This window comes from Crocuta crocuta, unplaced genomic scaffold (assembly GCF_008692635.1).
Source record: "Crocuta crocuta isolate KB4526 unplaced genomic scaffold, BGI_CrCroc_1.0 scaffold102, whole genome shotgun sequence".
In the NCBI taxonomy this organism is placed as follows: domain Eukaryota; kingdom Metazoa; phylum Chordata; class Mammalia; order Carnivora; family Hyaenidae; genus Crocuta; species Crocuta crocuta.
This window is the reverse complement of record NW_027530019.1, coordinates 3,046,588-3,059,971: the sequence shown is the minus strand read 5'-3', so window position 1 is coordinate 3,059,971 and position 13,384 is coordinate 3,046,588. Positions and strand designations below refer to the sequence as shown.

The following is a 13,384-nucleotide window of genomic DNA, read 5'->3' as shown; positions in this document are numbered from 1 at the left end:
ACTAAACCAGTCCTGCAGGAGATCCTAAGGGGGACTCTGAATGGAAAGCAGCAAAGACTACAAAGGACCAGAGACAGTACCATAAGCATGAAAACTACAGATAATACAATGACACTAAATCCATATCTTTCAATAATCACTCCGAATATAAATGGACTAAATGCCACAATCAAAACACATAGGGTATCAGAATGGATAAAAACCAAGATCCATCTGTATACTAGCTACAAGAGACTCAAATTAGACCTGAGGACATCTGTAGATTGAAAGTGAGGGAAAGGAGAACAATCACGCTACTGGAAGTCAAAAGAAAGCAATCTTATTGATAATAACGTAGTAATTGTAGGTGGCTTTGATACTCCACTGAAGGCCAAAGGTGAGCTGGTATTCCTTTTTATTATTATCCATTTTATTCATTTATTTAAACAAATAGATTTCCAGATGCTGTAAGGATGGCTGAGAAATGGAAGTAAAACAAGATCCTTTCCTTTGAGGAGCTCATAGTTTAGTGGGTAAATAGCTAGCGTAATAAACTATGTAAGCTGATAATTTATTGTAGTGTAAGACACAATTTTATAGAGATATATATAAAATATTTTCTTAGACAAAAACATGCACCAAAAGGATATATATCAAGAGTTGGTGGCTATCTCTATCAGATTTTACCCTTTTTAGCTTATCCGTATTTTCAGAATTTTCCTTCAATGTATATTTATTATTTTTGAAATGAGAAAAGAAGCATGTTCAAAACGCAGCACAATGGGATACATGCTATATTCGAAGTATGCACAGTATTCTAAGAAAGAAACTAACTTGTTTGGAGAAGATAAGGAAAACCTTGCAACATATATCTTTCCAATCTAACATTCACATGTATCTCTTACATGTTAGCCAAATGCAATGCGTGGCCTTGTCTGGATCCTAGTCTAAGCAAACCAACTGTCAAAATATTTATAAGGCAAGTGGGGAAGTATTAATTCTGACTGGATATTTGATGATACTAAGGTATTATTATTGTTATTATGAGTTATGCTAAAGGTATTACAGCAATGTTAGGAAAAAAGAACCCTTATCTTTTAAGTAAACACACTGACATAATTATGGATGAAATGATATGAAGTTTGGAATTTTTATAGGTAAATAATCCATTGGAGTACAAAGTTGTTGGGAATATAAAATAAAAAGAGTGGTTATGAGTTAATCATTCTTAAGTTGGGAAATGAACTCATGGGACTTAATTTCAATATTTTCTCTACTTCTATGTTTGAAATCTCCTATAATAAATTCATGATAATTAATTTAGAGACTTTTCTGTAATGAATAAAAACATCCTTCAAATATCTCTATCTTCAAGATTCAGCTCAAAAAGCACCTTTTCCACCAGTGAATGAGTGCATGACAAGCAATCCATGTGTGTGTTCACCTACACACAAGCAACATTGACAAACTCCCTGTGCATTGTACATTGTCTATTTCATGATCATCTGATCTGTGTCAATAACCCTTGTAATTTCAACATGTATTTTTTATATTATACAATGTTTGTAATTAATTTACACACAATAATCAAAACTGTAATCATTTTATTATTTTAAAAAATCTTCTCTTTGAAACCTTACCTGACCATCCATTTCATTATTTGCACCCTATCTGAACTCTGCACATAAAACAGGATGGATAACACACTTTTGTGCTTATTTGCTCACTTATATTCAAATGAGATCAATATGTCAGACATGAAACCCAGTCAGTAAGTAGCTGTGTTTATTGTTGCTTATAATCACAGTCCTTTCTTTTCATTAGGCTTTAAGACTAGCAGTGACCATCTTATTTATTTGTCTTTGTATGCCCAGCAATTATCTCAATACTTGCTACATTTCAAGTACTTGATAAACATCTGCTAAATGAATAAATTAAACTTAGGATCACTCTATTCAGACCTACATTGTGTCCAGCAGAAACATCTATAGCACTGAGGAATGTAAACTAGTCCATGCCTTACAGTTTACTCAGTGTTCCATAGTTGATTTGATCAGAAACATAACATGTTTCTAGATTCAGTGTCCACTTAACATAGTCGCTTTGATTCCAAATGGCAGAGAAAGGTCAAACATCATAAAAAAAATTCTTGGGTAAGCAATGCAATGTGCTCAGTGTCATCCCTTACCTTCACTCCACCCTGAGCCTCTCTCTCAACTGCAAGCATATTGCGGGGAGAGGTGAGTCAGAAGCAGAACAAATAATAGAGTGAGGATAAATGGGTGAATAGAAGTGGGAGGTACAGGCTTCTGGTTATGAAATGAATAGGTCACCAGGATGAAATGTACAGCATGGGGAATGTATTCAATGGTATTGTGATAGTGTTGTATGGTGACACATGGTAACTACACCTGTGGTGAGCACAGCCTGAGGTATACAGTCGTTGAATCACTATGTTGTACACCTGAAACTAATGTTACGTTGTGTGTCAATTGTATATCAATAAGAAAAATGAGGAATCAGGTGAGCAATACAAATGTCAGGATTGGTGAATGACTATATTACATAATATTCAGTGATGTTTCTTAAATACTGAAAACATTTTATGATTTAGGTTTTAGGCTGCATCTTTTAAAATATTCTTGGCATCATTGACTTGATTAAAACATGTACCTTTTGATTCCCACAATAACATGATGTAAACAGAGCTGGTCCTCTCTGTTTTAAAGAAGAGGAATCTGGGGTGCCTGTATGGCTCAGTTGGTTAAATGTCTCTTGATTTTGGCTCAGGTCATGATCTCACAGTTCTTGGTTTGAGCTCCGTGTCAGGCTCTGCACTAACAGTGTGAGCCTGCTTGGTATTCTCTCTCTCCCTCTCTTTTTCCCACTCTCTCTCAAAATAAATCAATAAAAAACAAGAGGAACCTAAGGAAATTTACCCTTCACTCAGCTGGGACTGTAAATTGTGATGATTTTTTTTAATGCAGTATACTAGTATGCTGGGATAATAATGTTATGTTTTCAGTGCCAAGAAACAACTATTTGTTTTGAAGAAGCTGTTAGATTGAAAGTACTCTTCAGATTCTAAAGTGAAGTATTTGAGTGACTTCCAAACTCAAAAACCTTCAGAACAAAGGAGATTTGTTTGTTAGCTTGTTTGTTTGTTTGTTTTTAGGTACTTGAATGACTAACTTGCTCCTTGAAAAGCAAGGGTGCAGAAATCAAAGGCCTGATTGTGCTGAATCCTTCTATTTGGTCATTATTCAGACCGGTTCCTAGCATGCCACAGTCCAAAGGAAAGGTTCCAAGCTCTGTTTAAAAATCAGAAACTAAAGAGCTTACTCAGCACCCTGCTCACATTACTGTTGCTTGTATTCATCATTTAAAAGTCTTTTGATAGCTTCTTTTATGCAATAATGTTAGGCTTCAGAGAATATTCTCAGAATGTAGGAAGAACCTCCTGACCCAGTTATGATGTAAATACTTTTTGTGACTATCCTCTTTCTTCAAAGACCTCTGAAACATTCAGGCCCTTAGACATAATTGAATCCTGGGAAAGAATTTTACGGAAATGTTTGTTGATTGGTTGGTTTTGTGGCACTGGTGGTGATGAAGAGGAAGCTTTCTCCTTAGAGGGGAAGGGGGAATTTAACAATGAAACTGGCCCTTGGTACTTACCTACACAAGACTGATGAGGGTATCCATGCTTAGGGGAACAGATAATTTTTTTTTTTTTTTTTTAGTTCTGCTTTAGCATCTAAGAGAGTAAGAATGTGTAGCAGCAGGGGCATCTGAGTGGCTCAGTCGGTTAAGTCACCGACTTGGCTCAGGTCATGATCTCCTAGTTCGAGAGTTCAAGTGCCAGGTTGGGCTGTTTGCTGATAGCTCAGAGCCTGGAGTCTGCTTCCGATTCTGTGTCTCCTTCTCTCTCTGCCCCTCCCCCGCTCATGCTCTGTCTCTCAAAAATAAACCTTTTTTAAAAATTAATAAAAGAATGTGTAGCAGCAATCTGACTATTTGAAAGAATGTTTCTTGAATTTCTCAATTCAAAAGACTACATAGAGCTAAGACAGAAATAGGAGTACTGAGGGACGTTTTGTATGTCAACTCAAATCACAAAGGCAGGCCTGCTCTAAGGATGTATGTAAGAATTACATCTACCTTTTGGGTACAGCAGGTGGAACAGAAAGAAGGAATTCTGGGGCATATATCCCAGAACTATCCCAAAACAAAAACCTTCATGCAAGTTTCTCTCTCCTTGACAGGTACAAAAGCAGGGAAGGCATTTGTTCCTTGATGTAACGTTTAGTTGGAAAGTTAGACAATGACGTCCAAGCTCGTGGCTATCCAGGTGACCCTGAGCGCAGGAGCGCCCGTAAGACTGCGGCACAGAAAATACGCTAGCCTGCCAGTCTCCCCTCCCCCCTTACATTCTCAGGGGATTGGAGTAGCCTTGGTGTCGCTGACGCCATCCCTTCCCCCCTCTAGCTCTCAAGGAGCATGCGCTTTCTTCCTCACTTCCTCTCAAGGAAGGAGAGTAAGGCTACGCCCTAGCGGACAGGCGGCCGGCTCGCGTCACAGGAACTTCAGCACCCACGGGGCGGACAGCGCTCTCCTCCACCTGAGGACCTGACTCCCCAGCGCCTGGAGCCTCTCTAATTGCTTTACTCTAGCCGCGCAGAGCTCCACCGGCCGCTGGGTCTCTGCCACTCACCGTCCTTTCACCCTCCCTCCTAGCTCTTCCTGTTTTTACTCTCCCTTTTCATTCATAACAAAAGCCACAGCTCAGGGAGCCCGGCGCCAGGCTGTATCTGAAGCCAAGCGTGGAAGAATGGGGTTCCTTTGGACCGGCACTTGGATTCTGGTGTTGGTGCTCCAAAGCAGCCCAGTTCAAGCTTTCCCCAAACCGGGAGGCAGCCAAGGTACGTGGACAGTTTTCTTCCCATTTCCCTTTTATTTCGCCACGAAAAGGTAAAGCTTGGCATAATCCCGTGAACTGTCAATCAACTTGTCTCGTTTTCTGATCAGATAGTATCCGTGCATATTGACAGAGAAATCAGTTCGAATTTGGAGATGGAAGACAGATTTTTCTCCCCCTACAATTTCTGAATGATACAGTAATAACATGGGTTGTTTTGAAATAACCTTATTCTGAAACGGGGATAGGGGATGATTTTTCCGCCTTACAAAGTGGCCAGTTTTTTGTTTGTTTGTTTTTCTCTGGTACTTTATTCATAATATGTGCAGTATATGATAAAACAGCTTTTAATATGCTAATAATGCCAATTCAAATTATGCTTTATCTAGTTGAAAATAGCTGGTAAGCCTAGTGTTAGAACTATATATTAGATTTCTGGGCAGAAATTTAAAAGTGCAATTCTATTAGGAAGTACACCAGGATAATAAGCAAGGCAACCTTGATAAATATTGTTATTGTATTATCTTGGTTATCTTTGTTAATGCATAGTTTTTTTCCACAGTCATCCAAAAACATTTATCCTATTATTTGTTTTTCTTTTTTTGGAGATTTTATGTAGTAAGAGACATAGTGTGTCTTTCCAGTGCACAATTAAATAATATTTATGTTTGGTTATTCTAGACAAACCTCTACATAATAGTGAATTAAGTGCAGAAAGACCTTTGAATGAACAGGTAGGTCAAAAGTAAAATTATAAATACTATTTCATTTTACTTTAGTTATATTTAATGTAATTGTGCTGTAACATTTTAGCCATTTGAATTCACAAACTTAAAGAGCTTAATAATAAATAGACAGAAATTAGGATTGAAAATATAGTTTTGGAAGTTTGACAGTTATATACATAGAATTATGTATAATACATAGAACTGACTGTATAATAACCCAGCAAGCTCAACATCACATCCATTCTATTGTAAGACTGCTTAATTTATCTGAGATTTATCTCTCACCAATATTACAGGAGAAGGGAATTAGTATTTATAGGCCATCTGCCCTTTATTTTATCTCATCTAATCCTTATGGCAGTGCTTTGAAACGAAAATTATTATCTACATTTTCAAATAAGAAAACTAAATCTCACAGAGATTGAAGCATTTAGCTATCATATTTGGTAAGTGATGGAGCAATGATTTAAAACCAGGTCTATATCTAATTTGCTTCCCAGATTGCTGAAGCAGAAGCAGACAAGATTAAAAAAACATACCCTCCAGGTAAAAAGAAATTATGTTGATATCATAATTTAAATAATATAGGTTATGAAAATCTTAACTAAAATGGATGTGTTGGGCTTGGGGGGCTTTTCTTCCAGAAAACCAGCCAGGTGAAAGCAATTATTCCTTTGTTGATAACTTGAACCTGCTAAAGGCAATAACAGAAAAGGAAAAAATTGAGAGAGAGAGACAATCCATAAGAAGCTCCCCATATGATAATAAATTGAATGTGGAAGATATTGATTCAACCAAGAATCGAAGACTGATTGATGATTATGATTCTACTAAGAGTGGATTGAATCATAAATTTCAAGGTAAATGAGGAAAAACAACTTTTGCTTCCTATTTACTCTAACTTGGAGTGTTCCCTTTGTAGGTTAAGAGAAAGTCTTACATTTTCAAAAGGGCCATTATACATGCATAGTCCTTTATTAGTCAGGACCCAAATTAAGAGAAAGCCCAATTTTTTTCTGTGAGGTCTAAGCTCCACAGAAGCCCAAATTTTATTTTCTCTTTTTAAGGTTCATTTACTGATGCTTTGAAAGCAAGTTATATCTGCTATGTTTTATGTTATTGAATTCATTTTAACTTTCCAATTTAACTGTGAGTACAAAGAAAAAAATCTTAATTCTCAACTAATGAAATCAATAAAATACTCCCCACAAAAGGTGAAATATCCATTATTTTCCTTTTAATGTTCTCTTCCTAGTCATATCTTTCTCCCTAGGTCATTCTAACCTTTCCATGGCCTTAATTACCATCTATAGCCTAAAGTCCCATAACACTAGCCCAGACTATCTATCTCTCTATCTCTCTGTATAGAAACAGTACATGTGACTGAAAAACAGTCATCTCGGTATTTTCCAGCTCCAGCAGGCAACCAGTACTTTTACATATAATACCATACTATATATATACATACAATATAATACAATAATACAATATAATACTATATATATATAGTAGGGTTTTTTCCTCTATCCTTGATCACCACCACCCTTATCCAAACTTTAATCATGTCTCACTTGAACTACAGCAAAATCTTCTAATGGATCTTCCGGCATCCACTCTGCTCATCTCCAACTCATAGCAGTATAAAATTGACACTCTTGCATAAAACCCATTAGTAGATTCCCATTTCTCTTGGGATAAAAACCAAAAGCCTTAATGTGGCCTCCATAATCCTGCAAAGGATGGGTTTCTGTGTTCATCCAATACACATGATCTGATAGAAACCTGTTCCTTTCTCTCATGACACTTAATGCAATTTGTAATTTTACATTCCTAAGTGTGTCTACTTATGATTTATGTCTTTCTCCTTAAATAAACTGAAAACTTCACTAGTACAGAAACATCTTAGCCCCAGTGTCTGAAAGCTTATGAATTGACTACATGAATAGATGAGTAAATGAATGAGCAAATAACATACAAGGGAATAAATAAACTATTGTACCTAAGCATTGATGAAGAGAGTGTGTTTTCTGTGCTGAGGACCACTGCTTAAGAGTGACTACAGATTTTCCTTAATGTTCTTATTCTGCTCCATGGCCACAAGAGCATAATGCTGCTTACCTCTGTCAGAACACAATACCAAGTTAATTTGACTTTCATTGGGTATCACGGCCTGAGGAAAATTCAGAAGTGTGTTGTATATGAATGGGATAAGGGAGATGGTTTATATTTTGAAACATTTCATATTGCAGATGACTCTAGGAAATTTCTCTTGAATTCTACTTTTACCCTAAAATGTTTAGACTAGAAATAGACACTGGGTATAGCTGCATACAAAACAATTTTAACCACTTTGACTGAACTGACCATTTGATTTAATAAAAATTTTAAAAGTAGTCTAATGTTTATCTGACTACATTTTGTGTCAACCTGGTTGTATGAGCAGGCAGAGGCACAGGTCTGTTTGTGATCCAATCACTAATCTGAGTAACTTATTTTTAAATTGTTCAACATTTTATTACCATCCCAAACGGGTTCAGAACTGTCAAGTACTAGTCCTGACAGCTCTAGGTTTACCCTAGGAGTCATTTCAAGTCCACCTGAAATTATAGAGAAGATTGTTGGAGAGAGTGGTCTATGAGTGAATTACTGGTCTCCTCTCATACCTTGGGAATCCTGGTACCAGGTAGGTTTGGGAACACCAAGTTAACTGGAACCTCAGAGGCATGTAGACTCATATACTAGAAGGGAGAGTAAGGAAGCTGAACTTCTGCAGGGTACTTTCACACCTCCAGATGGGCTATAGAGCCCATCACTTCTCCTTTTCTGTGGTTTCTACAGTATACGTGATTCAAGACTTTTCCAAGTATTTTTTTATGAAGTAGTGCTTCAGGACTCCTGAGTGTATTCACCAAACAGACATCTATTGAGCAATTGCTATGTTGCAGCCTATGAACTAGATAGTTAGCTCTGTATAGTCAGGTATCATGCCTAAACTATTTATCAGTCTGTTTCCAGTTCAGGCTCATATTAAGACTTTAACAAAAATGTACTGGACAAATGAATGTCAAGTGCCATAATAGAGGCTAAGGGTTCAAAAAGTAACTGGGGAGATGATGACTTTTATATCCACTTAGAATGTTGTAGCTGATTTTAAAAAGTTATGAATGTTGAACTCATGTTTGGCTTCCCTCTGAGGGTATATACAGGAGAATAAAATACCCCTTCATGAACAATAAAGAAGTCACTCTGAGAAATTCTGTCCATTTTAGAGAAGCCAGGGAAAATCAGTGGAAGGCAAGAAGCAATGCCCAAGTGGTCCACTATTAGCCCCATGTAGCAAAGGTCTGCTAGTGGAGTCCTATGTTCCTGGCTCAGGAGAATACAGCAGTGCAGCAGAGCGAAGAGGCTGTTTCTTCAGAGTGTTGCTTATGTTCTCCCTGTTATGAAGTAAATGAACTGGAAAACAGTCATCTCAGTTATTTTCCAGCTCTAGCAGGCAACCAGTGAGCTTCTTTTTTTCCAGATCCTGAGGGATTAAGTGGGAAGAGAAATAAATTTTTCCACCTCTGCATAGACCTTGGGTAGTTTCTGCTTCACATATTCCCTAGAGTCTGTCTTGCAACCCACAAATGGAAGCATCAGACCTAAATAATAGTCTCTGCTCCTGAAAAAAATGGATAATGAACCCAATTTTCAGTTAGTCAGGAGGGGAACTGATTTTATGGGTTTTTTTTCTTAGGGTCTTTTCTGCTTATTGGTCACTGTGGTACATAGAGCTCAAAAGGCTCATAGCTAATGGATTGGTTGACAACTCAGCAATAATATACTATCAGGAAACTTCCAGTCCTCGACCTATAATCACCTTCCTCAGTTTCCTAAGCTTCTTTTCAGACAATAACAAACTGTTCTGCCTAAGGCAGCATATACCTTCTGGTATGTAGATTCTGGAAGAAAGGTCACGAGAGTAACTCCTTGTCTGAATCCTCAAAGCCACGGAAGAAAAGGACAGAATCAGATTAGAAATATTAGGCTCTTCTTTCTTTGAGTAAATATGATCAGAATAATTAGGGCAGAATTTGACCAGAGACTCCATTTCCATTTCTCTAGAAGATAACATTTACATACATACATATATATATACATACATACATATATATTTAGCTTTCATATAGTACTTTGCAATTTAAAAGGTGCATTTCCATCTTATTTCATCTAATCTGCATAAGAATCCCATGAAACAGATAATCTTATTATCTCCCTTTACAGTGATCCAAGGATATGTAAACAATAAGTGGTATCATGGGCTAAAATTCTGATCTTTCAAGTCTGTCTAGAGGTGACAGGAGGAAAAAAGTGCCTTGTAAACTCACACATGTTAACATATTGTTTGACCAACTGATTCCCTGAGAGTTCTCTTGGACATGCCACCAACCCTACTGTGTCCATCCCACAGGATGGGCCCTTGCTTTACTCTGAAGTAATGCTGCCAGGTGTATTCCTGGGAAAGCCAAGGATATATATTTGCAAACTTCTCTGCAGAGATTTACATAGATTTACATATTGCTTTGTTCAAATCTGTTGTCTCATTTTAAAAGTTTAAATTTCATACAAATAAGGTAAGTTCCCTATTCTCTGGAATAAGGGGTTTATCCCATTAAACTGTCTTCCATAAAGGAGTTCTGACACATATTCAGTTAGAAGTAAATATTGTGTAGCAACATGGATGGACCTTGACGGTGTGATGCTGAGCGAAATAAGTCAGGCAGAGAAGGACAAATATCATATGTTTGCACGTATAGGAGGATTAGGAGGAACTTGATGGAGGAACAAGGGGGAGAAGAAGGGCGGAAATGGTGGGGGAAAGGGAGAGAAGCAAACCATGAGAGACTCTTGAATGCTGACAAAAACTGAGGACTGATGGATGTGGGGGGAGGGGGGATGGGCATGGAGGAGGACACTTGTGGGGATGAGCACTGAGTGTTATGTGGAAACTAATTTGACAATAAACTATTAAAAAAAAAAAAAAGAAGAAGTAAATATTCCAGTTAAGTCGTAAAATCTTTAATACACTCTCTCTGAGTGTGAGGCAGGGTCCTCCACCCTCAGCCCAGGAATTTGCCAACAGAAGATATATACATGTGGATATTACCAGTCTACTCCTTGTGTGGAAATGGAATATCAAATTATATAATATGTAGATGCTTTGAACAATATGGCATACTATATAAATGTGGCATACTGTAAAATTTAGAAGTATAATCTTGTTTGTATTATCAGTGAGAATAAAAAATAGAGAGGCCTTTTTTGGTGTCTTCCTTTTTGTTACAGTCATATACGAAGATTTCAGAATTTCCATGATCATCCTAGGTTGTTACCTTTAAGCAAAATTTTTTCAAGCCAACAATTTATGTGAACCAAGCAGCACCATAAATACATTCCAAATATATCTAAGTATAAGAACAAGGTATAGATTATAAGTATAATATGATCCGGAAATAGGTCTATGATAACTATGATGTGAAACTGTGATTTCTTTGTCTAGATGATCCAGATGGCCTTCATCAACTAGATGGAACTCCTTTAACTGCTGAAGACATTGTCCAGAAAATTGCTACCAGGATTTATGAGGAAAATGACAGAGGAGTATTTGACAAGATTGTTTCTAAACTGTTGAATCTTGGCCTAGTAAGTCATGCATGAGAATAAACGCATTTCTTAGTATAGCTTGGAATTTGCTAAGAAGCCAAGCCATGTGACCCAAGTTGTAGCCAAGTGTTTGTACCTACTTTATATTAGGCACTGTAGGTTTTGAGGACAAATATGACAACATTCTTTCCCTCTAGGAACTTACAGTCTACCAGAAGAGCTACGCAAATACATACATATCCACAATTCAAGCTCCATCAGAACCATAAAAGACTCAGCATTCCAGAGGATGAGTCATATCCAATTGGCCAATAAGGAACTGCTTCAGAGAAGGAGGTGTTTGAAGTCAGCTTAAAACAGTTAGGGATATGCTGGGTGGCTCAGTCGGTGGAACATCTGACTTCGGCTCAGGTCATGATCTCATGGTTCATGGTATCAGGCCCCCTGCTGTCAGCGTGAAGCCCACTTCATATCCTCTGTCTCCCACTCTCTCTTCCCTTCCCCCTCTTGTGCTCTCTCTCTCAAAAATAAATAAAACCTTTTTTTAAAAAAGGATCATTAGGATTTAACCAGCAGCAGTAAAAGATATGTGAGTTATGAGAAGAGAGTAACAGGAGCAAAGGCATGCCACATTTGGGAAACTGTAAGCAATTTAATTTGATCCTCCCACTGCCTGGCTCCCAACCCTTATGCAGCCCTGACAGACTTCACTAGAGTCCTAAATTTGCCTGTTTCAGAGGTTACCTAGCCATGACTTGCAGCTGACGATTGAGAAATAACCCTCAAGATGTTTCTTAAAATAAGTGTTCCATGGATTCCAACAGACAGGACTAGTCACTTGCATGGCCCAAAGGCACTTTTTCCCAGGAGTTCTGGGGCAGTCATTAGAATGGCCAGAAACAAATAGAGGCATAAACATGGGTTATCTAGAAAGAGGGACCAAAAGAGTCTCTCATTGTATAAAAATGTCTTCCAGTACAGAGTTTAGTCTATATTTTTAAAAGCTTTTTTACATGTTTTTTATTTATTTTTGAGAGACAGAGAGAGACAGAGCATGAGTGGGGGAGGGGCAGAGAGAGACTGGAGACCTGGAATCTGAAGCAGGCTCCAGGCTGTCAGCACAGAGCCTGACGCGGGCCTCGAATTCACAAACCACGAGATCATGACCTGAGCCAAAGTCAGATGTTTAACTGACTGACCCACCCAGGTGCCCCTCATCTAGATTTTTAAATCATAAATATGAGAATAATAGTAATAAATGTTTTTACTCTTTAACAGATCACAGAAAGCCAGGCACACACGCTAGAAGATGAAGTAGCAGAGGTTTTACAAAAATTGATCTCAAAGGAAGCCAATACTTATGAGGAGGAATCTAATAAACCCACAAGTGTGACTGAGAGTCGGGCTGGAAAAATACCAGAGAAAGTGGTATGTATATGTGAATTCATATGCATATGTTATGGATATGTGTATATATGCATGTGTATGAATGTGTGTATGTGTTTACTTGTATTTGTATATAATTAATATAAGTATATAAGTAATACCTCACTTGATGCCAAAGAATACTTGGGGTATGTGACACATTTAACCCACATAAAATATATACTCAGAAAATATCAATAAGTTAAAATATATAAATCAACTCTGTTGAAAATGAAGATACAGGTTATATTATGTTATAGTAAAGGTTACATCTTATACTCCACAGTAAATTAATCCATAATGCTATATGGAAATGTTATAACCATTCTACAAAACAACTGCTTGTATAATGTCAGCGGACTGGAACCGAATATTTCACAGCTCTTTCGGTATTCAACTTCTGTTCACAGAATGTCATCATCTGCCTCCAGATCCCAAAAAAAGAAACTTGGGTTGATTTGGTCCCCTGCCACAACCAGCCTGTATATTCCCCAGCACTAGTTGCCTGAATATGCTTTGCCATTATATCCTATGCTCTTCCAACTGCTCGTTCCTGTTTTTTGTTTTTTTGGGGTTTTTTTTTTTTGGTTCAGAGGCCTGGAACTGTCCTTTACTTGGACTAGTCATTCATCCTTCCTTCCCCTCCCTGGACTCTATGCCTCTTCATCTTTTCTTCTGTATCAGCCAA

At 37.6% G+C, this 13,384-nt stretch overlaps 1 protein-coding gene across 1 annotated transcript in view; it reads left to right on the top strand.

The window, feature by feature from the left end:
• Positions 1 to 4,518: 4,518 nt before the first annotated feature.
• SCG3 (secretogranin III) overlaps positions 4,519 to 13,384 on the top strand; it is a 35,934-nt gene continuing 27,068 nt past the window's right edge. Inside the window, exons 1-6 of the mRNA XM_077764397.1 lie at positions 4,519 to 4,901; positions 5,579 to 5,631; positions 6,126 to 6,171; positions 6,270 to 6,485; positions 11,168 to 11,310; positions 12,550 to 12,699. Of these exons, the coding sequence (XP_077620523.1) occupies positions 4,811 to 4,901; positions 5,579 to 5,631; positions 6,126 to 6,171; positions 6,270 to 6,485; positions 11,168 to 11,310; positions 12,550 to 12,699 (699 nt within the window). The 5' untranslated portion in view covers positions 4,519 to 4,810. The remainder of the gene's footprint in view (positions 4,902 to 5,578; positions 5,632 to 6,125; positions 6,172 to 6,269; positions 6,486 to 11,167; positions 11,311 to 12,549; positions 12,700 to 13,384) is intronic.